This window comes from Juglans microcarpa x Juglans regia, chromosome 2D (assembly GCF_004785595.1).
Source record: "Juglans microcarpa x Juglans regia isolate MS1-56 chromosome 2D, Jm3101_v1.0, whole genome shotgun sequence".
Classification (NCBI taxonomy): domain Eukaryota; kingdom Viridiplantae; phylum Streptophyta; class Magnoliopsida; order Fagales; family Juglandaceae; genus Juglans; species Juglans microcarpa x Juglans regia.
The window spans coordinates 5,033,330-5,059,442 of record NC_054596.1 but is presented as its reverse complement, the minus strand read 5'-3'; the positions used below and the strand labels follow the sequence as shown (position 1 = coordinate 5,059,442).

At 35.9% G+C, this 26,113-nt stretch overlaps 3 protein-coding genes across 3 annotated transcripts; 2 read left to right on the top strand and 1 right to left on the bottom strand.

Annotated features, from left to right (window-relative positions):
* The first annotated feature begins 13,221 nt into the window (after positions 1 to 13,221).
* Positions 13,222 to 14,776, top strand: LOC121248088 (zinc finger protein 6-like). The gene has a single exon (XM_041146444.1). The coding sequence runs from the start codon at positions 13,921 to 13,923 to the stop codon at positions 14,617 to 14,619; it is 699 nt and encodes a 232-aa protein (XP_041002378.1). The 5' UTR covers positions 13,222 to 13,920; the 3' UTR covers positions 14,620 to 14,776.
* A 3,135-nt stretch (positions 14,777 to 17,911) lies between these two features.
* Positions 17,912 to 18,956, top strand: LOC121249831. Its single transcript, XM_041148639.1, has one exon. The coding sequence runs from the start codon at positions 18,035 to 18,037 to the stop codon at positions 18,698 to 18,700; it is 666 nt and encodes a 221-aa protein (XP_041004573.1). The 5' UTR covers positions 17,912 to 18,034; the 3' UTR covers positions 18,701 to 18,956.
* Positions 18,957 to 19,080: 124 nt separating this feature from the next.
* Positions 19,081 to 25,125, bottom strand: LOC121249829. The gene is made up of 5 exons (XM_041148638.1): positions 24,225 to 25,125; positions 24,001 to 24,068; positions 22,076 to 23,851; positions 20,362 to 20,473; positions 19,081 to 20,182 (listed from the first exon to the last, which is right to left on the bottom strand). Exons 1-5 carry the CDS (start codon positions 24,382 to 24,384, stop codon positions 19,446 to 19,448), a joined length of 2,853 nt encoding a protein of 950 aa, XP_041004572.1. The 5' UTR covers positions 24,385 to 25,125; the 3' UTR covers positions 19,081 to 19,445.
* Between the last annotated feature and the right edge of the window lie 988 nt (positions 25,126 to 26,113).

Below are 26,113 nucleotides of genomic sequence, written 5' to 3'. Positions count from 1 at the left end.
CGATAGAAATGATCGATGAGAGAGTATCACTTCTTTTATAATATGTATCTTAAATTAAAAACCACAATATCTAAATTAATAAATTCCGAATATTTGATAATGTGGAATTGCATATTTTTTTTCAAAAAAAGTAAGGATCTCCATTAAAACATATAAAGCTTATCTCACATTCTTGGATTATTCTACGATCATTTGGAGATGAGAAATTCATATGCTAAAGGATAAATATCAGAATGACTACTTTTTTTTTTTTTTTTTTTAAATCAGAATGACTATATCTGCCATACAAAAAGAATAACTATAACTGAAAAGCCCTCTCTCTCTCTCTCTCTCTAATGAAGTGAGTAGTTAGTAAATCTTATCCAGAATCTATGAAAAACAGATCAAAATTTTGCTGGCACATATGCATTATTATGACCGACGCCGATAAAAGAAAGAAAAAACTTATAAAAACCTATACTTTTATACACATTTTAGATTTTTATCATTTTCTATTTCACAAAAACTTGCATTTAATTAATCCTAAAATCTTGCTTTTACCCAAAACCATGTGAATATTTACCATAAAATAAAAAACCTTGTGAATATTGATGAATTGCTACGAGGTTTTGTGCGCCATGACTTTCTGCTTCGTTTGAATTGAGAAGTGATATCAACTTATCTTATCTTATCATTATAATTTTTTTAAATTTTTATATAAAATATAATAAACAATTCAACTTTTTTCAAATAAAAAAATAATAATATTATTAAAAAATAATATTTTAATAATATTTTATTCAACTTTCATCTCAACTTAAGTTACGTTTAGGTAATGAAATATTCTCAAATATTTTGTAAATAGTAATATAAAAATAATAATAAAATAATAAATCATAATAAATAATAAATAATAAATAATAATAAAATAATAAATAATTACCTGCCATGAAATATTATCGTTGCGAAAGTTCGCAACTTTGGGAGTCTTTTTTTCCTCCTTTCTCGTTTCAGTTTAAGGGTCCACCAAAAACATTAAAAAGGGCGGGGAACCGGCCGGCTCCAGCCCATAATGACCACATGGTTTCCATCGAACAAGGTAGAATATTGGACCCTCGTCTTTGTCTTGTTGTCATTACACACACACACACACGATCGAGGATCAAGGTCAACGCAACCACAACACACGGTTTCCCTCGATAATTAAATCCTCATTACTTACTGTATGAATGAAGAACTCCGCGGCCCACCATTGTTTAATATCAGACCGTAGAGAAGGGTCCATCCTCACTAACATTTTGGGCCATCTCTGCACGGCCTCAATCAATAAGAGAATCATTTGAAATTATATCAATCTACATATATATGGTATTGATCATCATCTACTTCCAAATATCCAAATTTAAAGGGTATTCTTGATGTAAATATTGGAGAAATCAATGAGACTGATTCCACGATCTCCTCCAATAAAGTGCCTGCTTAAAGCATATATATATATATATATATATATATATATATATTATATATATATTATATATATATATGAGAGTAATGATACGTATAATCTTTATTTAGAGACTGCATTGTAAGTCTAGTTAATTTTGTTTTTAATTTTTTTTAAATTATAATAATATCTTTATCAAAATTATATTTTTTTTTATACTTGCAAATGTAATCTCTAAATAGAAACTGCAAATAGAATTTTTCTATATATATTTATTAGATTTTCTCGATCTTATGCTATGCTTAGCACATAATTGGTAAATATGAAGCTCTCATATGTCTTAAAAAACAAATCAAAGGAGAAAATGTTATAATAAATTAGATAGAGAAGATCATATTGTAGCCCTTTTGAGCCTACTAATTTGTTCTCCAAATTTGTGTATCATGGTTCTCTCCAATTTCTCTATCTTATTATAATTTTTTTTCTTTGATTTATCTATTTAATTAATTCGCCGTTATATATTTTGGAAGCATGCAGTTGGTCCACTTGTTGTTGACCTATCTATCTCCTGTTTTAGTTTAGTTTCACCATCGAAACACGACCAAATCCTTGCTAGAAACTTCATATTCTGGGTACATATATAAAAGACTAAAAACTAAAAAGAAAAGAAAACCCCAGTCCTTTTGTCCCAACAGCTCGATCGTTAATTTAATCATTGCATGTCAAGACGAATGCATCTAGTGAACTCTTCAAAGACAAGTACGTAACCTTCAAATTTCCAAGACAGTTCATCTATATAAGATTGGAGTACGTACCTTTATAAAGATAAATTAAGGGTTGGTTTGGATTCAGAGATGAAATTAAATAGTTTTAGATAAAAAATAAAAGTTAAAAAAAATATTATAAGAATATTATTTTTTAATATTATTATTATTTTGAGATTTGAAAAAATTGAATTATTTATTATATTTTGTATGAGAATTTAAAAAAATTATAATAATGAAATGAAATGAAACACTTTTTAAATTTAAACAGAACTTAAGAATGCATGCCTTGTACGGGATAAATTAAACGCATGCTCAAAACCCCTCAACGAATTAAACTTTAATATATATATATATATATATATATATATATATATATATCAATTTTCATTAAAATGCACTATCGATCTAGAATACTATGATCATCATGTGCAATGATTGCAAATGAGTCTTGGCATTACTCGTCTTATTGAATTTGAATATTCGAATCCGGCCCGAGTCATGTCCCACTTTATATATATTAGCAATTTATAATTACCTATTAATTAAATTTGTTGATCCGTCATTAGTTTGCTGACTGTTTCTGATGATCTAGATCACCTAGCCATATAGCTAGCTAGCTATCTACTTCACGGGCATTTTTATAAATCTATATATGCTTGATCTAAAGCAACCAATTACGTACGCATGCATATTAATATATATATTCTAGAATGTAATCCAGGCTAGGGCTGCTTTGTGTCAATTAGAGTTTAATTTTATCATGTTTAGGTAGCCCATTAATTGACTCTTTTAGTAGCTAGTTTTCTCGTGATATATATATAATATTGCTGGCCTAGTTTCTGTATTATATATATAGCTGTTGACCAATCATCAGGTCATGACATATTCTCAGGATCGACAAAAGTGGTTATGAGAACATTACATTGGGTATATGAGCAATATATATAAAACCTATAATATATATATATATAATAACCATTTTGAAGAAGAATTAATGGCCATTTCTTATTAATTCCTATGAAAAAGTTATTACATGATGAGATGGGATTACTTACTACAAAAAAACTGCTTATTTACGATCAGTTAATTCTAACGAAATGACTAATTAAAATTAGTTATGAAAAGTCTTTTAATTGTAATAAATTGATCACAAAAATCTATTTTACTTTCTTATGTACGTAAGGGGTAGAAGTAGTACTTGATTCTAAATATCAGTACCTTATACCTTATTATATATTGCCAAACCAATACAAATTTTTCTTTATTAAAGTTCAGATACCAGCTATATATATATATATATATATAATTAGTTGGGTGACTGTAGTTGGAAAAATCAGATCAATGGCGTTCAAAGGTTATGTTCCGACCAAATTAATTTTGTATCTCGGGAACAATAATATCGAGGAGTTGCCCACGGAATCGGCACCAAAATAAAAATAAAAATAAAAATAAAAAAAGTAAAAGAAAAGAAAAGCAGTACTATAATATTAATATGCCTAATTAATATTAGGTAAACTATAGAGAGAGTACGTACTGAGAGTGTGAGAGAGTGAGGACTTCAATCATCTAGAAGTCCGGCCAACCTCAACTATTTAATTGAAGTAGGTTAAAACCATTTGGACTACTGGCTTTGAGTTTTCTTCTGATCTGTCGATCCTTATTCCTCTTATATATGCCCAGACTTTTGTATTTTTTATAGAATATATATAATATGAGCCGATCATCCTTGTAAGTGCGTGCATGCATATATATATATATATATATATATATATATATATATATATATATATACATATAGACTCCAAACTTTCAAAGAGTTTTGTTTTTTTACTGCTACAAGAAAAATAAGAATTTGTGACGAATTATTTACTACGAAAATGATTATTTACGATGAAAACAGATTTATTTTAGTAAAAAATAATTATTTTTGTAAGAAATAATTGATCATAAATAAATCATTTTTTGTAATATATTTAAAATCATTGTGAAAACAAGTAAATAATTAGAGAAAAAAATTAGCCGTATCATGTGTTGCTGTATTAATTATATAGTAGTCGCAGTTGGATCATCATCATGTGTGTACGTTCATGAAAAAGCAATGCTGCCTTATAATATATTGTTATTTAACCAAAAACAATATATTATTAAAATGATTATGTGATCTTGTATAATATATTTCTTTACAACAGACGTTTTGGTTTTGTCACTTTGTGCTTGTCCTCCTGTTTGTTGTTTGATTCTATTTTCACTGATCTTTTATTTGCCCCTATCTCTAGGTACGTTTTATTATTCTTCACACAAATAGATGTTGTTGTTTATATTTTATAACATTTAAAGCATTTATTTCTATGAGACATCTTACAAATATATAGAATTGTAATTATTAATTAGAATTGCTTAATATTTGTTGTATCTGTATTAAGATTTTTAATCGTAAATAGTTTAATATTATATTATTTAATTTGGTTTTAATACTCAAAGCTCTTTACAAGAAGATAAGAAAAAGCTCTTGATAAAAAGACAAGAAAAGGCTCTCGGTAAAAGTGAGGAAAAAGCTACCGAATGAGAAGAAAAATCAAAAGCAATCATGTCCACGTGATGTGAAGATTCAAAAGCAAAGAATGAGATTTTGAAAACTTGAATGATCGAATGTTCTTCGTAAAGATGTGAGGAAATACAGAATACTGTAAATATATGGGTAGGAAATTTTTTATGGAAAAGCGGCGAGTAAAATTGAGGAAAAAGCTGTAGAAGGAATAATCTCAATGGAAATCAGAAAGACAAAAAAATAAGGGACTTTTTTAAGAAATGATGAATTTACACTTATAGACATTCGGCAAAACCAAAGCAACGGGAAAATAAATGGGAATTTAATCAGATAGGTAGGAATAAAATTGGAAACAAAATATTTAAACAAAAATATTGAGGGACAGAATCGGAAAAGAAATATGAAACAAAGGACAAAATTGGAAAAAAAAAAAGATGGATGACACCTCTTGCTTATTGACGCTTATTATATATAAGATATATATATATATATATATATATATAAATTAAGGAATATTGGAATAAAATGAACATATATATATATGCAGTTATTATAATTTTTTCATATATATATATATATATATATATATCTTCATAATAATAAAACACAACCAAGTGGGCCATGTTCGGAGATTCTGGAAATCTTTTAAACATTATTAACAGCTGCGTTACCTCAATCATTAGCTTGCTTGAGAAAGCATTAAGATCAATGACTCTTAGGGGATTGTGTGTGTGTTTTTTTTTTTTTTTTTTTAAGTTGTCAAGAAATAGTTTCTGATTAACTTATACGGGCCGGGCCGAAAGAGATAGAGATCAAAGAGATAGATTGTGTTTCATAGCATGCAATAGATGGTGGGGCTCACTCCACTGATCACATGTGTTTTCATCCTCCATGTGCCTCATTTTCTTTGTAGAATTGCATTGCCCTCCACCTATTAATGACGTTCTACTTGCAGTCGTCCTTGACTATATATCTCCATATAATTAAAAGTTGTAAACAGTAATAAACAGTAATATAAACAATAATAAACAGTGATACGTATTTTATGTTTTCCTTCTTCCACCTTACGTCTCTCTCTGCATCCACTTCCCTCTCTGTATCTTTACAGTAAAATCTCGATAAAATTACAGTAAAATCACCACAAAATCATCACAAAAATACTACAAAATCAAAAAATATCAAATCAACACACAAGTTTTCACACAAATCACAAATCAACACACGAGGAGAGACCAAATCACCACAAAATCACAACAAAAATACCACAAAATCAAAAAATCACCACACAAATCACCAAATCAACACACAAGTTTGCACACAAATCACAAATCAACACAAGAGGAGAAACTTGTGCGTGTAGAGGAAGAGAGAGGGCAATGGGCTTCGGCCTGTTGCGGCGGGAGAGAGAGAGGTCTGTGGGGACGACCTCGGCAGGCTGGTGGTGGTGGTGCGGTACCGTAGGGGTGGCTAATGGCGGTGCTACGGGGAGAAATCCGTGCGTGTAGAGGAAGAGAGAGGGCTACGGGCTTTGGCCTGTTGCGGTGGAAGAGAGAGAGGTTTGTGGGGACGAGCTCAGCGGGCTACTGGTGGTGGTGCGGTGCCGTAAGGGTGGCTAACGGTGGCGCTATGGGGAGAAACCCATGCATGTAGAGGAAGAGAGAGGGCTATGGGCTTCAGCCTGTTGCGAGGGGAGAGAGAGAGGTCTGTGGGCAGATCGGCGTGGGGAAGGTCGCCGGTGACTTGGCTTGGTGGTGGCGCGGTAGCGGCGGCCGGTTGAGCTGGGCGGAGCCAAGGAGAAGAGATCGAGAGGGAGATGGGCATGCGGCTGGAGGGAGGGAGGAGAGGGAGGGAAGAGGAAAAAATGAAAGAAAAAGTTAGGGTTTGAGATTTTAAATCTCAACCCTTCATCTTGAATTTTCAGAATTAATCCAACAGTGGATAAAGATTAAAACATTAAAAATAAACTAACTTAAAATAGATAATTAAAATAAAAATTCAACTTTAATTTATAAAATACTAATATTTCATCATTAAATAAATGATAGGGTTTTGTTAAATATTTTTAAAAGAGTAAAATCATATAAATAATTAGAATTTTTAATATAATTTAAATCTCATTATATTGTTAATTAACGAAAATCATTTTAATGATTTTCTATCATTATAATATTTTTGGAGTTTTCAAAATAGAAGAGACTTACTTTAATGATAAAAAATGTGAGAACAATATAAAAATAAATGACTCTGTATTTTTTAGTGCTCCCTGGGTCATTGAGTACTATGGTTGAATTCTATAATTCATATATTTTGCTAAGAAAACTATTACTAGAATATCTAAAATCTTTTAATTTTCATATTACTCATATTACTGTAACATTTATTTTCGCAATTTCTGTAGGAGTTTTTGTGGCTTTACATATAGATTGCTACTTTGGAGGAATTGACTCAGAATTTTACGATTGGGTTCTTTTTCGTTTCCTAACTATAATGTTTTTTTCTCCATTGATACATATTTTTTTGCACTCCAATGAAGTTGATTCAGAATTTTCTATTATGCGACCAAGATCATGCTTTGGTTTCGCTAATTTTAAATTTCATTTTACCATTTCTCGTTTTTTATTTTCTTCGGTTAGATTGCTTCGATTTATGCAGAGAAGTACTGTCATCATCGCATAGATTCTTCACATATATTTTCACTTGTTAGGTGCAGAAACTGAGTTCATAAAAGATTCTCCATATACCACTTATTTTGCTTATGATTATTTTTTTTTTTAACACAAAGCATGTTTGTGTTTTACAAAACAACTTGTTTCTCATTCAACCGGACAAATGTGCCTCGCACATTGCCCCACTGCTAATATATATATATATATACTAGTAGTGGCTCAACGTGCAAGGCACGTTTGCCTGTTTGGAATGAAAAATAAAAAAAAATTCAAAACATAAAAGTCTTAGAAGCAGATAATAGTACAAATTGATTAAAAAAAGTATCTATTACATACAACATAAATGTATTGGTAGTAAAGCTGTAATAGCTTAGACCATAGCAAATTACTTCATTTCAGTAAACTGTGTAGTTTGATTTCCATGCATATTATGCAGCAGTCATCAGTTCATCTCCAAGTATGTTTTTACTCCAAAAAATAGAAAAAATTCAAAATGATAATTGTTTGAATAACAAAACAGAGCTCCTCCAAATAGGAAAAGTTCAAAATGAGCACCTCTCTGCTTTTTCTTTGAAACTGAGTTAATTGTTAACATCTTCGTAATGTCCTTTCTGTTCTTCTATCATGTTTTTCCACTCTTCACCAGTGATCCTTGCAACCTATTACAAAGCTCAAATTCATCAAATTAAAGGAGAGCAAGTGGCTTAACAACTGGAATAATATTGAAAATAAGAATTGTGATAATAAAATACCTCTAAAACACTCTTCTTCTCTGCAAGCAGTGCAACTTGGCTACTGTTTGTGAACAAGAAGGATGTTGACATTGGATGCTTGGGTTTCAATGGATCCTTATCCTTCCCGTAAAAAAAATCAGAAATGTTAGTAACGTTGTTAACATACATGATTCTCATTAAAGTAATCAAAATCAATTTTTTTTTCTTTTTTTTTCAAAGCCAGTTAAAGTGAGAATCTCAGAAATACTTAAACATATAAATTGCAGAAAGCTTACAATTACTTGCATCTTTGTACCACACAAATTGAGTGAAGAACATAAACCTAAATTTTCTAACAATGTCAGGTGTAAGATTTAAGTGTCTTTCTTTTTCGTTCTTTTTTTTTTTTTTTTTTGGAACTTCGAGTATACTGATATGACTGTTTTTGTCAGCGAAGCTTCTCTCTCTCATACATGTACTAAGCAAAACTAAAATATGTCGAATTTAAGAGAGAGAAAGAAAGAAAAAATTGCAAAAGATTTGGAGAATATACATGATGACAACACTTTTGAAATTGTTATTCAAGAAAATGTAATGTCCATTGTCCTCTCGATGCATCCAATTGCAACTGTCTGGGGCCTTGATCGGTTAATGGCCAATAGATTCTGCTTGATGGAGCATAGATTCTGTTGGCCACTTTACCTTGCAATTATGCTTTTTTTTCCCCTTAGAATTATGTTATTTAGAACTAAATGTATAAATATACTATTCATTATGAGATTTATTACCATCACAAAAAAAAAAAAAAAAAAAAACGAATATTTTTATGTTAGTTGATGTCAAATATCTTAATTTACATCAATAATATATTGAGTGTGTCAAGAAATAGACTTGCAGATAAATTTTTTCTTTCATTGATAGTTGGTTCCAAATTAACATTAAGCCAGCAACCAAACTCAATCCTAAAGCAAGGAATCTAATCCCATGAAAGTAAGTAATAAGACAAGAAGATATAATATCAAACCTACACGAATCCCATGATGTACCATGATGTTATGTCATTAACCATATTGCTAACCCAAGTCTCCAATCAGAATGCTTTCTTTTCAAAGAGGCTGTAGCAAGACTTTCAAGGATAGTAGTTTTGTCAACTTAGAGTAGTACTCTCTCTAACAAAGCAATTCCTCAATCCCTTCTACACTTTCAATCTCCAAAGACATGACAATACTACACGACTTCTTTTATTATAACAGTTGATTACAGATTATAGGAGGACTTCCCACAATGACCTCACCTAAATCTTCAAACTTGGTCCATTCTCTACAATATATTTTTTCTTTTTCAAAAATATGGATTTGCAATCAAAAGGAAACACCAATCAGTCGACTGGTATCAAAGGGAAGGGGAAATTGTGGATTCTAACATTCACAGGTATGCCATCTCTTTAAAAAAATTTAAAAAAAAAATAGAGAAATTGTAGATATATTCACCATATCTCTCACATGTATGTTCTGCAGAAAAAGAAAAAGAAATCACCAAATTGATTAGTGTTACAATTAGGAAGGTTTATGGTAAATGTGTGGCTAAGATGAAACATGTTTGTTTGTTTGCTTGATGGTTTGGTCTTTCGGAGCTGCACGCTTGAAGGTTTATTTATCAGCTATAACAGAGTGATGAGATCAGAATTCTATTAAAGAACTTGAAGGCTTAAACCTTGAAGTTCAGGTTCTGTCGCTCTTCACCACAAACAATAGCAAAGAACGAAACATAATAGAACAAAATAATACAAGTAAATCACAGCTATATTATTTAGGGAGCAGTTGGATACTACATAAACAAGAACTCAATTTTAAGAATATCCCAAGATAAAATACACCTATTTTAGTGAACTAACTAAAGGGAAAATGGCATGGAAACAAAATCTTGACAAAACCAGATCATATGCAATACCCAATAGAGGGGGATAGGTAATTATCACTAAAATTTCAATTGCATCCGCTTTTACAAACCAATGAATTATACCTATATTAGGCATCGGTGTCTGTCCCCACCTTTTGAAATTTTCCACCAAAACAATTTTATCAGGCTTAGCAGATCTAACAAATGTAGGCTTGAGAAGGGAGTCAGCTCAAAAAACCATGCATAACCCAATAAAAGATTTAACAAACCATGTATAACCAATTCAACCAAATCTCAAAAGTTCAATACAAAAAACCCAGAGTCTGGTAGCGATGATCATCGAATGCTGGAAAATCTTGCTGAAAGCACAGAAACATACTATATATATATATATATATACACAAGAAATCAATCGCAGGAGATTGGAAAGATTACCGTAAGTGTGGGCTGATTGAAGTAGGAACGACGATGCGACAACGGACCGAATTGGGCTGTGATGGGGTTAGCCGCGATGGAAATCGACGGTGGTGCATGCATGACACGCGCCACACTGGAAAGGAGTTGTTCGGCCGGTCAAGATGTAGCCGAAGTCGCTGGACCCTGAGTTGCCGCGCATAGCGTCGACAGAAAATGAATCGCAGTGGTTTGAGAACCCCACGCGTTTCCTTTAAACCGCGCGTTTGCGCAATGCGCAGCTCCGATTGGCTCCCAATCTGGTCGACCGCAAGATCGGTGAGTGAGGCTTCTCCCGGTGGTGCGCGTGTCGAACGATGGTCACCGGAGAAGCTCGAAACGGCTACCCCCTTTATTCAGCCAAAACCTTGAAAAAAAAAAAAAACCAAACAAAGCCACCGGAGAAGAAGGGCTGGCAAGCAGAGGGAGGAGAGGAAGAGGAAGAAGAAGCCGAAGCTCCCCTTTCCCTCAGCTGGATTTGGACGAGTGAGTTTCTAGAGAGAAAGGGTCTGGTTTCTAGAGGGAATTTTCTAGAGAGGGTCTGGGTTTGCTGCGTTTGCCTGCTATGGGTTCCCAAAGCACGTTAGTAACTTGATGCAGATTTAACGAAAGTAGACGGAAAACAAGAATTTCTGTTTAGTGGCCGTTTAATAGTCACTTATATAATAGTAATAGATATATATATATATATATATATATATATGTGTGTGTGTGTGTGGCCAAGAACTGATTTGGACTAGGTCCTACTGCCCTGTTTACATAATAGTTTGATCAATTAGTTCTTAATTTGAAGATAAGACAATGAGTACTTAGACACAGCTACGTACGCGACAAGAAATACTGAAGTTTTCTAGGGAGGAACTTCATGGCAAAATGTCAGTTTTTCGTGAAAAAAATATTTTACACACCAAATTTGTTTGTCGGAATCTCGTGGCATATACTTCATCGCAAAAAATATTATTATCCATGATAACTCTAACTCGTGGATAATACCTGTGTTTCGCCACGGCACATTTCGCGTGAAAAAACTTTCATTTTCTTCGCAAAAGCAAATTTAAGTTCTATGAAACTTGTGGTAAAAGGAGCAAGTCCCACGAGTGCAATCGGTGGGTAAAACTATTACCCACCATTACCGTTTGTGGGAAATAAACATGTGTTAAATATCCATGACAGCTTACCCATGAAATGTGATGGTGGGAAAAACTTACTTTCCATGAAGAAATGTTGTGTTAAATACTTTTAAATTAATGATGAAATACTTTTCTCCACCACAACTCATTCATAGGAAATGTAGAATTTCCATGAAGGAAGTCTGTAGGAAATGCTTTTTACATCAAACCAATGTAGTCCATAAATCCCACAACTACAATCGTGGCAAATAAGTTATTTGCCATGGAGGAATCCTATCGCAACAACATTTTGGCAAATATGGTATTAGATTTTTACCACAATTGCTAGATCACGGGGAAAGATAAGTTTTCCCCACTAAGTTGGGATTGTAGACAATAATTGAAATTGTCTACATTTTGCCTCAAATTTGGAAATTAAAGAGTGAATAAATTGGTTGATACCTATTTGAGATATATGACAAAATTACTCCAAAATACACTCACAACCATATAACATAATTTCTAGTGTTCATATATATATAGTTAATTCACCATTTGAAACTGTTCATTTAAGGAAATGGAAATACATCAATGTTCACCACGTACGTGCAGATAACTCTAATTCTAACTAGTGGATAATACCTGTGTTTCACCACGTATATACAGATCAATAGGGGCCTAAAACTTCGAGGCATGTTTCACCTCACGTTGATGAGTCACTAATTAATTACTAGTAATATTGTTACCACAAGTTTAAAATGTACAAGTCTTTTATAAAAAATAAAATAAAAAAATCTTATAAAAAAATAAGAGTTTTTCACACTTTTATTCAGTAAAGTTTACCTTTTAAAAAAAAGTCTGCGTAAAATTTATACATTTAGTACTTATAATTATTCATTAATTAAAGTACTCTGGATCCTTGCCTGTTTACTCCAAGTTGCATATATGCTCCATTAAAGCGCGAGAGCTGTTTAAACCAAGTGCTTGTCGGGTCAGGTTGGAGTAGGATTCACAACATGGGACCTGGCCAGAGTTCTAGCTTGAGCATCATTGTCAATCGCTTTAACTATGCTTATATCAGCTTGGTCTAGGTCGGAGTTGTTTGGTTAGCAAGAAGTAGGAGAAAATGTATACCTAAGATATATAGTAAAAGGTAGGCGGCAAATTAGAAACTATACATGATGAATCGTCAATGTTTTAATCAAGGCTTAGACAAGATTCGACAAGTTTAGAAGTATGGTGATGACCTTAAGTTCAGATCATGAAATGAAAATGACCATATATGTTTCGTGTCTGTTTCCATATTGTGGATTTCTGAATCTTCCACGCGCACGAGGAAGAAATATACATGCATATAAACCGTGTGAATAAGCATGTGAAGCTTTGTTTTAAAAGTAAAGACTTTTGAACCCAAATCATGGTAGTTAGTAAGATTCGAAGAGATTTTCCTCTAATAAACAAAGAGGAACTCAACGTCAATCACGCAAACATGCTTAAGATAATCAAGGTAGCATGATACGCCATGGTGGACCCACGACGTACCACCTGATCACTTCAAAGCCATCGCACCTTCTTCCTCTGACGCAGTTTGACGTGCAGCAACCTCTTATAAAACAAAGTTTTCCACGGAATTAATAATGTTAGGGTTCAGTTTTTTTCTGAACCACCACTTGCATGAGGTGATGCGATCTAATGTTGGATAGGCAACACACATGTTGGTTATGACATGTGGGTCATGCAAAAAAACTTTGTGGGAGACAGATGATGTTGGATTTGAAACAAACTTACTATGTAAATCATACGTACGTACGTGCCAAATCATTCATAAGGAATAGCATGCTAGTACATGAACCTTTGGAAAATGATATACCGTCAACAGTTTGGGTTGGAGAAAGACGTACCCCTTAGGCGTTCTATAAAATAAATACAGGTATATTTCTGAAACTTATAATACAGATTACACACTCGTACATTTTAATGTACTTCAGAGTTCAGAGCATCACTCATAATTATTTAAAAGGGTGCTACTATAAGTATAATCCACGATCCATCTTCGTTTTCTTGTTCTGGGTTCTTCCTGATGGTAGGTGCTAATTTCTTTTCCTCGGGTTTTTCGCAACTAATTAACACTCTCTCTTTTCTTGTTCCTCTTCTTCTGTGCATCCCTCTAATGATTAGACTCTAATTAATACAGCATCCCAACTTTTTTTTGTCCTATATATCTGCTAGATCCCACATGCAGGCAGCAGGCTGTACCAAGACCACCTATTTGCGGCCCTCTGATCTGATTCTCGGATCTCTGGCAGTGGTAGTGATCTCTCTGTCCCTCTTTGATCATTCTCATGGCTGAGATTGATTATCCTACAAAACCAAATACCACCACCACCACCACATCTACCACCACCACCACACCTCTGAAGCTCTTTGGCTTCAACATTCAGAGCGTTTCTGAAGAGAATGACTCGCATTCAAGCAAATCCCCATCTAGGTCACACACTGACTCACACGAATCTGAAAATTTCCAATCCACCGAAGGCAGAAAATACGAGTGTCACTACTGTTGCCGCGAGTTCGCCAATTCACAGGCATTGGGAGGCCATCAGAACGCCCACAAGAAAGAAAGACAGCTACTAAAGCGGGCACAAATGCAAGCAAGTCGAAACCAGATGGCAGCCGCCTCACACCTTCGGAAAAACCCAATGATATCAGCGTTCACGCCATCAGCACACCTCCTTGGTTCAGCGGCGGGGACGCCGCCACAGTCCCCTTCGTGGTTTCTCATGTCTCATGCAGGTACAGCAACTCCTTACGCCCTGCCAAGCGGTGGCGTGTATCATTCTGGGGCGACCTCGGTGCCTGGAAGGCGTTTCTATGCCGGAGAAGTTGAGGAATCCATGATGGCAGTTTTCTCTCATGGCGTCGGCAACCATGCCGGACTTGTGCCTGGGCTGAGTGGGTTCGCCAGAGATGGTGGAGGTTCGCACTTTGATAAGAGTTTGGGCCTGAATTTGCAACTCGGTCTTGGGCCTACTGGACCATGATTTGGGTTTGAGCCGAGCACACCTTAGTTCTGGAAGGGAAATTTATGAGGTTAGGAGAGCTGGTCATGTGAGTTTTCAATTTTCCAACTTACAAGAGTGAAGCTATTTCATGTACATTCTACGCAGAAAAGAACAAAAAAAGGGAATTTATTTACCACTTTCATTTTGCTCTCTGAAATCGATGCTTGTCTATTTTTATTAGAAACTACACAAGACGATACATGCTAATTTATGTTGTCACAAAATTCATGAGGTTGGGCAGAAATTACCATCTGCATTGTCGTCTGGAGTTCAAGTATGACTTTAACTACTTTTCCTTCTACTTGTTTTGATAAAATCATAATTTCGACACATGAAAACAATGCTAGAGTTGGCTAGCAAATTGATTCTCGTACGTTCCAATTTTGCTTGTCTTTTTCTGCTCGACGTTGCTTCGAAAGTTGATCGGACCTAACTTCCACGATAAAGTCTCTCACATTTATCTGTGTTTTCATCCCCGATTAGTTCGTACATACAATGTGGTGGGGGGAGTCCGGCCAGGTTCAATTTTGGGATGGATGTGAGGGGTAATGACACTGCCTTTTGTGCAAAGCAATTGCGAATACGTATCATGATTTGGGCATTCCGGCCAACGATTGTGCTTAATTAAAAAGTTGAAGATGGAATATTCTTCAAGTTCCCAAGTAATTTCACCAAGCATGAGAACAGTGAAAATGAAAGGATGCTTAATTTCCTCTAATGCTATCTCAATTTAACAAACAGAAACCAAGGCTTGGCCCATTCATTCCAGTGGAAGAAAGGAAAGGATCAATGAGTTATTTAGTGATGGGCGTAATTGCTATCCCTCAATAACTTGAAACAAGCATACACCAAGCATGAGAACAGTGAAAATGTCATATTGATTGGAAATAATTTGGGAACAACATATCTCTAAGAAAGCGCGTGCACACACACGTGTATATAATATAGACTCGATTGTGCATATATAGGTTGGTCCCTTAAGTACTATCACCTGCAAATCTCAAAAGTATTTCCTTAATTTGAAAAGATTTACATATCTTGATTCAAAATTCAAGATTTTTCATGTTTACCGGCATTAAAGAGTAGGGGTGGTAAATCGTGTTTTCAGGTCGTGTTCGTGTCGTGTCAAATTATGAATATTCGATTAAATAAATCAATCCAAATCCGACCTGTTAAGCTGAATGTGTCAAACTTTCAAATTCCAACTTAACCCATTTAGACAATGGGTCGTGTCGTGTCACCTGTTTTGACCCGTTTAATAATTAACTAAAAATAAATCAACACGACATGACTCATTTAAATCCGTTTTATGTAAATTGGTTGAACTATTACACATAACCCAGTTGACATTATTAGCATAATTTCATATCAAAGTTAAAATCTATATTTATTAGTAGACACAATATCTTAAAAAAATAAAACTACCTACTAACAAAAAATATCAATATTTTTCAAATTTTAATATATAATAAAACTAATATTGCAAACTTTACAATAACCAATAGGTCTAAAATTATAATCTCAATAATAAAAACATAAGCATACTGAGAAATATCAATATTACAGCTCAACAATAATAAAATTGTAATTTTGAAATAACTCTCAACTAGCTGATTTCGGGTTAAGTGAGTTGATTTGTTATTGAGCCGTTTATAAATCATGTCATAACGGGTCAATCCGTTTTGACCCGAACTCGTTAACATCAAATTCAAATCTACTAATCTTGTATCATGTTCGTGTTTGGTTCACGGATTGTATCACATATTGTGATCCATATTAAAAATCTCTGGAACCATGGACTTGAAAGCTTTTCTTCTCTAGGAGTTTAGTAGATCGAATTGAACTTGTAAAGATTCTATTGGTATAGAGCTGGCACATGCAGACCGCAGAGTAGCACAGTCGTGTCTTGGTGTATATGTCTATGAATTTTTTTCTTGTGTTAGCATTAGCAAATAAATTTAACTAGTGGTAGCTGTTTGTGGACAGATTGATGCAGTACCGGAATAAGGAGTGGAGGCTACCAAGAGCGAGTACTCAGTACTTTATGGATTTAGTACTTTATGGATTTAGCCAAGGGTGCGGCTACTATGCTGCTCCATGTTGACCGCTGGGTGGTACGGCCAACGTAAAAAATTTTTTTTCTTTTTTCGTTTTCACATTTTTTAATACATTTAAATATTTTTAAAAAATAAAAAAAATATACCAATATACTTAAAATCACTTCTTTAATAACTAAATAAAAAAAAAATTATCAAGCGGTCAAGTGTAGCGGTATAAATGAGAAGGCAAAGTAGTGTTAAAGCATCAATAGGTTTAAGTTGGAGATAGAAATATAAGTATCACAAAGTATGATCTGACAGGTGAAGGTGATTGAAGAGAGGTATCTACCCGTCCATACCATCACATGCTTGTTCAGTCGGGTGCTTCTCTCTCATGTTTGAGCCAAAAGATGAAGCTTCTTGTTATCTTCCTCACACTACGGACCAAAGAGATGTGTACCAATTTTGTTATAACATTGCACGTTTAATTCAAACCCCCTTTTCCACCTAACCTACCCTCCTTTTCTCTAGTTCTATGTATATTCTTTGGTTACTATTCTATGTACATCATTCCTTGCATATGCTTGCTGAATTGTTCAGAGTGTAGTTTGGACCCATTCATTCTTTTATACGACTTTTTTATTTTTATATTTCTCAGCAAGAAAACATACATAGAAGGGAAATATAATGGTACTTTTTACAGTCCAGTATATTCAAGAGGCTAAACTAGAGTTAGGTGGATATTTTCTACCGTGAAAGTTTAATAAATATCGAGATAATTTAATAAGGATTTTTATTATGTTTTATGTATTAATATATATATTAATACTGTTGTATTTAATAGGTATGCAGCCAATCAAATTGTTTGTTGCAGTCCACTGCGCCAAAAGACGTGCACATCGGATTTGCTCGCCGACTTTGTTTAGCGACAAAAATGTCCTTAAAACAAGACCTCAATGTTTTCTAGGTAGGAGGCAATGCTCTGCTCAACATGAACATATGCCCCTCCCATGAAGGTTCTGTAGATGCTTCCTCCCTTGCAAAATGCCCAAAACGCCCAAAACAGGAAGAATCCTATTCCTAGTGGATCCTATAAAGTTGGATGGATCTTAGACATCCATCATGAATATCCGATATATCAGACGCCTGCCATGGAATCCAATGTGATTCGGACCTTTCTTATTTCGAAAATAGCCTCAATTATAACGTTGTGGTCAGCGGACTTCTCTCTCTCCTTGCTCTTTACTGGGTCTATTAGACCGTTGCAAAATCAAATTTTTAATTGGAAAAAGTACCGAAGCTCGAAGAAACTACAAAAGCTATGAATCAATCGATAAACCTCAAATTCATCAACAATGGCAGAGACCAACGGCTCCCTGCCTCAAACCCACCAACAAAATCCAATGCTCCAATCTCTCTTCCAAGCCCTCGACCCCATATCACTCATCCGCTCTCAGAACTCAAGCTCCAATCAACCCGTTCCTCTGTGGCTCATCACGGAGGGCTTTATCATGGAGAGAGGCCCCAGATATCGAGCATATGCTGAGCTGAGAGAGGCAAAGCTAAGAATGAATCAAAGAAAGCAACAAGAACCGGAACAGTTTGAGCCAAAGCTAACCCCTCCGAAGAAACAGGTCAAATTTCAAGCGAATTTGGTCTCTAGGCCTAAAGGGTCCTCGTCCATTCTTGCGCAGTCAGTACCGGATTTCTCAGCGGCATTACGGAAAGAGAACCGGAAGCCAGTGACGACACTTCCGTCAGTGCTCGAGATGACGCCACCATCAAAGAACTGGTCCAAAGTAAACGGCGTCTTGTCGAACTCGAGAGGGAGTAAGTCGGCAAGTGCAGGGGAAAAGAGGGGTGGTGGTGCTGGTGGATTAATGGCAAGGAAGAGCTATGCAAGTGTTGAGGAATTGAAGGGGCTGTCCTCGACCGCCGCGAATGCCATTAATGGAGAAAACAGGAGAGGGAGGAGCAGTAGAGGGGTGGCTAAGACTGTTTTGGGGTACAGACAGTTTTGAATCCGGTGCTGGTGGAGGTTTTAATTTTTATATAGGATACGTCATTTTTTCTTTCCTTCCTTTATTTTGTTAAATTGGGTTTGTTTCACCGAGAGCTTTTTAGAGTAATCTTCCATTGCTTTCTCGAGAGGCTGAAGATGAATTTATTTCTATTTTTTCGCTCTGTTGCTTCATAAGAGTGCAAACCTCCAGATGTGACTGAGATCATGATTGTAATATACTAAAGGATGTCCCACGGACTTCTGTTCTTGCGTAATGGGATTTATCGCCTGTGTTTTTTTTCTCAGTACCTAGTCAGGAAGAAGATCCTAAACATTGTGAATTTTTTGAAGATAGCAGACCAGTGAAACCTGGTTAATCATTGCAAAAGTAACCATGACTGAACAACAAAAGAGATCCTTTTGACCGAACAACAAATCACGGTCAGACAATAAGTACAAACAGCCAATAATCCAGACAAGCATGCTTCTTGACATAGAGGGGATTTTCACCTCATAATACTTTATTACCACTGACGAAAAAAAAAAAAACCATTACAGACTGCGTGGCTATTTTCAAGATAAGTTAGATTCAAGAAGGCATGTACAGTGCTAATCTTCAATCCAGTAGGCACTTTCAATAAATGTCATTGATTAATTTGTACAACAATTAACAAACTCTTGCTTCAATTAACATATAGAAGTTCTGGTGAGTCACATTACCCCAATGGAAAAGAACTCAAAAAATAGTAGGGCCCATACGAAATTCAGAAGGGACCTGAACTGTCATCCAACAGGTCCATCACAATTTCCTCAACCAAAAACTGAAGTATGTCCCCATCGATTTCAGCACCAGTCTCAAATACTTCCATATGAAAATCCGTCCATTTCCCTAAGGAATGACCCATCTCCCATTCTATTATCTCGTCTGGGATCATCCCAACCAAATCAGTCCACCTCCTAACCTCCTCTGCAACATCTAAAACCAACTTATCCCTACTCATGCATAATGGCAATCTAGACCATGTCTTGAATCCAGAATTGCAGTATCGACCATATTTTGAGTCTAAACATTCTATGACCATGTCAAAAAGAAGTCTCCGAAGGTGATTTCCCTCTTTGGTATCCTCCAAACCAATAAAGCCAATGTAATTTGTCCACGCAGCACGAGCAAAAGATTCAAGTTCATCAAGGAGATGGGGACTAACAAGAAAGCCTTTCATTCCGTCTAAGGTATGTGGGGTTGCACCTCCAAATAAGAGTTCAGAATTCAAGATTACCTCCTTTGCTTGAGAGACCTTAATTCCCATCAGCCCAGCCCCAGTAAGATTCATGGTATCCAATACTTTGGCGACATTTCTGACAAAATCAGCGACCATCTCACAATCTGTCCTTTCTTTATCAGATGAGGTTGCGGAATCCAAAAGATCAGCATCGAATTCCAGTGGTTGTAACTGATTATAGGAATAATCCATGGAGTTGGGGCACAACCTATGCCCTGGAACTGCAACGATTGGAGACAGAAAATGAAACAGGAAGAAATTGAAACCATATTTATAGGAAAGAAAAGGATGCATTTTAACAATTTATTCCAGAAATCAGTCAACCTGAAGCAGATTTAAAAAGATATTTGTTCAACGTTCTCTAGAATGTAATTTGACTTTCTTTTGTCTTTTCTTTTACCTGGGCTTTCATCCAGACTACTAGAAGAGAATGAAACTTCAAGAACAGATCCAGGGCTAAGATGATGACTCTGACATGAGCTTCCAACTAATCCTTCCATCTCTGCTTTAGTCTGAAGAAAGTAACAAGAGAACTGCACTTGTTAGGAATAAATGATTGCTGAAACACAATTCGCTCAACAATAGCAGAAGATCCAAGAGAATAAATAAAAGGATCAATAACAGTTAGACTTGAAAGCAAGCTGTTAAACAATCATACAAACATATCAAAATCTTCCAAATCAGCAAGGAAAACCTAGCTGAAGAAAGGAACAAATAAAAACTAATTGTTAGCATTTTCCAGTCTGGTCCAAATTTGACATTTAATTTCAGATATGTCCCTGACTGTCATGCTCCATGCTAACCTATTTTTGACATGTGACTCCTTTCATCTTACCGTAAAAGATATATTGCTCAGAGAGAATTACCATAATGATGGTCTTTGTGAAAATCATAAATTAGGCTATGGGATGTTAAGGAAAAAGTGTGATCGTCCCTTTTGGATTTTTGTAGGGAATCACCATGGGAATCGTATCCACATACATGTTCCCAAATGATTGAGGAAGCACTGGCATCCAGCTTCACATACTAATAGGTGTCCAGCTTTAACGTTGCATCCTGGTGGGGAATCAGTTAATAGTTCTCACAAACCTCCCAAAAGTTCTAAGGGGAACAGAAAGGAATGATCATTAAATCATTTATCAATCCAAGAATTTTATTTACTCAAATCATTATAATCAATAATACTTACAGATTTTATTTTCAGATGTCTCCACCTGCAAATCCTTTTTAAAGATTTAAAGGTTTTCAATTTAAAATCCATTCAATTGCATAAAAATGCAACTGCCAGGAATTTGAAATACTGGATAAAGCACGCTAATCTTTACCCGATATTTTAATGAAATTGGCATGATGTAAGGAATTCACTGCAATATAACCAAATATGACTAATCTTTATTCTCAATTCTAATAAGAAAGTTGGAGCACCAACTAATGCCGTCTCCTACAGCAAATAACAACCTTTCATACAGAGTATGATTAGGTACAGTCATACAGACATGACAATTAGAATAAATATTACATAGGAATAAAGATTTAATAGACAAGTTGAAAGTGAACTCTGCTACTATAATTACAAAATACTCGCATTTTTTTCCATAATACTGTTTTTTAGTAAAAAATAATTTTACCACTGATACATTATTACTGTAATGATTCAGACAGAAGAGTTTCGAACAAAGACAATTTTTTAGGCATGCAGGTTGAAACAAGTGTTCTAATGGTATCTCTTCATGCATACATTGACATAAAAGCCAAATATGGTAGTAACGATTCCAGCTAAAATAATAATGCATTTTGTCATTCCGGGTGTGTGGGTAGAATAGCTATAGAGCTTTGCTACTATTCATCCCACACACCACACTTAATTTTATTTATTTTTTAATATTTTTTTGTTTTATTCCTCCTAAACCAATTGAGTTCTTCTACTCATCATCCATATACCACTCATTTGGTAAGGGAGAAAAAAATTAAAAAATCATGTGTGATGTGTGGTGTGGGGATGATGAGTAGAATTTTTCATGGCTATAACAGTAAAGAGTGTCCGTCTGTGGTAAAGCAATGCAGGTTGAAACTACAGAAACCAAAGTTGGAAAAGATGGTAGCAATGCAAGTACCTCGAAAGCTTTATCATTATTGAAAATATGACCATCTTGAAAGCAAGGCTGCCCTGCTGTCATGGCAGATATTAACTCTTGCAGAATCATAGCAGAAGATGTCTTCACTGGAGCACCCTTTGTCAATTCATCATCTTCTTGACAAGTTAATTCCTTCAATTTTTGTTCCAGAAGAATCCCTAAAGCATCTCTTCTCAATGGCAATGGCTTTTGAAAAGATAGATTTTCATCTTCATTTATTATTCTCTCTTCCGATTTGGTTGGAACTACAGTCTTGTGCCTTACAGGGGAATTGAAAGTAAAAGAAATAATATCAGTTTCCTTATTTCCATTGGCTCTCTCTTCATCTCCCTGACCAGTTAATCTACTACTGACACCATTTCGGTTCATGGAGTGAGCATTAAGCCGCATGCCTTTTCCAGTCGAAGCATCAGTGCAAATATTTCTCTCTTTTGCAATCTTCGGACTGACAAAACCTGGGCTTTCAGTTTGCCCACTGAAATTTATAGTTCTCCTTTTCCGCACTGGAGTCCTTAATTGTGGTAAGGAACCATCCCTTCCATTACAAGCCTTCTTTCCTACGTCAAGCCTGGAATTGTCTACCTTGGTAGGCAGCTTCGGCCTAGTTCGACCAGTTAGACTTCGGTTCAAAGCAACAAAATCTTTGGTATTTCCAGCTGATGAGACTCTTTGGCCCTGTAGATTACTAACTTTAGCCCTAGGTGGAATCCTGTCCCTCCCTAGCAACATATGATCCTCTGTTTGCATCCTGTGCTTGAAAACTTCGGAAGATGATTCGTCATTTTTAGGCTTGCCTGTTTGGCACGATAAACGCAATTGTTGTTGACCTTCTTGAGATAGAGGCAGTCTTTCTGCAATTGGTTCATAATGGATTCGTAAACTTTCTTTTGATTTAGCAGCAAAAGGAACATCCTGGACCTTGCTTCTATGAAAAGCCGCCTCTCTTTCTTGCTCATGGGAGGATTCTGGTGCCCTTGGTTTACTCCATCCCGAGTCCCGAGTAGAGGCATTGACAAAATTTGAAGCAAAAAAAGCAGATGGATTTTCCCCAACGTTTGGTTCGTAGGCCACTAAATTACCACAATTTTTACAAGATGCCTGCCCCATCAAATGCTGGGTTGAGCCCGCATTATAACTAGATTGCTTCGATGAATCCAGTGACATAAAGCTCATTCTCTCTGTCTCAATCTCATCCGTGGGAGAATGATGCACAGAACTTGAATAAGTAAGAGTGCATTTAGCTCTGCTGGTAGCTTGCAGGCCTGGTTCCAAAATCCTAGTAGCTGCGCCAATTAACCGAGAGCTTTGAGACACATTCCTCCCAGAGGAAATCCTAGGACCCTTCAATGGAGAAGCAAGCTTTGGGTGATGATTATGATGCTTTCTTGACCTTGACAAAACACTCTTAATTTGTAATGCCTCAGCTCCAAACCTAGTCACTGCCCGTCCCTCAAACGGCCCAGTCTTTTGAAGCTTCTGAGGCCTTGATTCCTGCTTGGTTCCTCCCTTCCCCAAATTCAACTCCCCCTTATCAAACCTACCGGGACTAGCCAAAAATTTCTCCTCTCCATTAACATAACTATCAGAGAATGAGGGTTTCTTAGGCTTATCTCGATGCACAGCTGGCATGGATTCAAGACCCATTAGCCTAGCAACCAAACCCGGAGCCCGCATTTCATGCTTTTTATCGAAATCTACCCTACGATTCCCATTTTTCTTCACATTTGGGAAACCCCCACTGTTTTCATCAGCAATCTAGTATGCAAACACAACCAGAATACCCAATTACAAAAGAAAAAATAAAGCTTTACTTTACAAGTAGAAGAGAGGCAGAACAAAAATAAAATACGCAAAAGACGACAACATGAATAGCAACCCATATTTCTACAAAGAAAAATGCATACCAAATGGAGCTTGGAAATGGGCATCTTCTCATCCCCTTTAAACTTCTTAGAAGCTTGTTTTGCACGAACTAATGCAACCAAAAAAATAAAAAAAATTAAGCTTTATTTTTATAATCAAATGGAAAATTTGTATGATTGTTTGCTTTAGCAGAGAGTGAAGGAGAAGCGATAAAGCGAGAAATAATGAAGCAATATGAGGTTTGTTCGATGGATAAAGGAGTGACCTGGTGGAAGCAGCTTCCTGGAGAAGAGCTTCTTCTTGGCGAACCTCCGGTTCCAATCAAAAAGCTGAAAGAAAATCCCAACACAACCACCAGGCCTATGCGTCCGCTTCTCTGCAGTAATGGCCAAACACGACGACGCTTTCCCCGGATTCTCATTCATTTCTCCAATAATTAATAAACCCTAAAGGACAAGACACAAACCCCTCTCAACCACTCATAAACACCCAAAAAACCCACAAAAGCCCCCAAATTTCTCAAGCTGGATCCTGCATTGTCGTAAAAAAAGAAAATCACTGAAACCCAAGAACGTCTCTCACTGTCTATGAAGAAACAGCATTAAGCTTCCAAAAGAGTCTAGGAATCCAGAGCTGATCCAGCGAGAGCAGAAATCCTAAAAAAGGAACCTTCCATACAGAAATAATGAAAATAACAATGCCAAACGTAAGCAACAAAGCAAATAAAGCTGAATCAGGAAAGCAACGCTTAAGGAGCCAGCAAAGAGACGACCGACGCACTCTCCCCGAAGCAGAGAAGCGCGCGCAGAGAACGGTAGAAAGAGAGAGGCAGCGAGAGCGGTCACTGGTAGTAACTCTGTCTACATCGCTGCACGCAACAACGACCAGAGTCGAAAAAGCTATCCGCAGAACAAAACTCAGAGGGAGAGAGAAACAAAGATTGTCTACGATCTAGAAAGTGAAAGAATGACGAATACAGAAGAATGGAATCCGATACATGATTTAGACGTATCTTCGCAAAGCCCTATAGATTGAAGAAGCTCGAGGCCGTGTGCCAAAGAACCGAGAGTCTAGTGGTCCGAACTCCGAAGTGTGTGTGAGAGAGAGAGAGAGGGGGGAGGTGTGCCGTGTGGGTGGGATAAGGAGAGCGTAGCAATGACAGAGAGGGCCCCCCACACGCACCCGAGCATTGGTCAACACCCACAGTGAATTAAATAAATAATTCGATGCTGCTATTTTATATGTATTTAAATCATAATTAAGGACAAAATCCGAGTTTGGTGTCTGAGCTGAAGAGAAATTGCCGGCTAATGCCGTTGTGTCTACGTCTGCCTGCTATATTTTTTTCTCGAGCTTTAGGGAGCGTCTACTTTCAAAAAGTAAAATCCTTTTAGGCTTACGAGGTCACGTACATGTATTCATGCAATTGCACTCATTAATATGCCATACATGTCTTTACCTATTAATCTTATATTCATTATTTTAATAAGACTAAAGATGACACAAAACAATTCACCAATTTCAATTAGTTGTTGAAACGCATCTGTTTTGGACAGTAGAGGTTGCAATGTTAGCTGTTCCAAGCAGATGTCCCCCATAAGCTCCCAATCCTGATTATACCGTGTTTGAATCTTCTTCTAATACTGTTTTACCTGTACAGATGCTGTGCTTCATAGCACATTGTTTTGACTCAAACTGTTACTCTGAAAACATTAATTTTGGTTCAAGAATCTTACCCCTTTTCTTTTATCAGTCTCATTGAAAAAGTACAAAAAAAACTTGTATTGCAGAGTTTTTCTCACTGTGGAAATCTGGGTTTTGTACTATAACTAAGGTGGAATTCAGATCACGGGAATGGGGTTTCAAACTCCTCTCTCCCTCAAACTAATTGACTATACATCCTTGATCCTAGTCCAACTTCTTTCCAGTCTTTCTTGCTGTAAAGCTTCTAGTTGTAGCAGCACCAAAGGTAGTGTTATGCTATGCTTAAAAGTCACACGTGATTATGTAATAAGCTAGCCAGCAAGGCAGGGTGCTGACTAGTGACAAATCGAGGTAAATGTTGTCCTTATTAGGATAAAGGAGAACCTTTTTTTTCTACATTGACAGCAGGGAGAGTTGGACCAAGCAGTGCCTCTTCTAAATACGGACGGT

Bases quoted from the DNA above. Each gene is read 5' to 3' on its own strand.
- LOC121248088 (XM_041146444.1), top strand. From the start codon at position 13,921: ATGGCTGAGATTGATTATCCTACAAAACCAAATACCACCACCACCACC.
- LOC121249831 (XM_041148639.1), top strand. From the start codon at position 18,035: ATGGCAGAGACCAACGGCTCCCTGCCTCAAACCCACCAACAAAATCCA.
- LOC121249829 (XM_041148638.1), bottom strand. From the start codon at position 24,384: ATGAATGAGAATCCGGGGAAAGCGTCGTCGTGTTTGGCCATTACTGCA. The intron at 24,069-24,224 runs GTCACTCCTTTA...TGGTTGCATTAG, and splicing joins CAGGAAGCTGCTTCCACCAG to TTCGTGCAAAACAAGCTTCT. The intron at 23,852-24,000 runs GTATGCATTTTT...TTTGCATACTAG, and splicing joins CCATTTCCAAGCTCCATTTG to ATTGCTGATGAAAACAGTGG.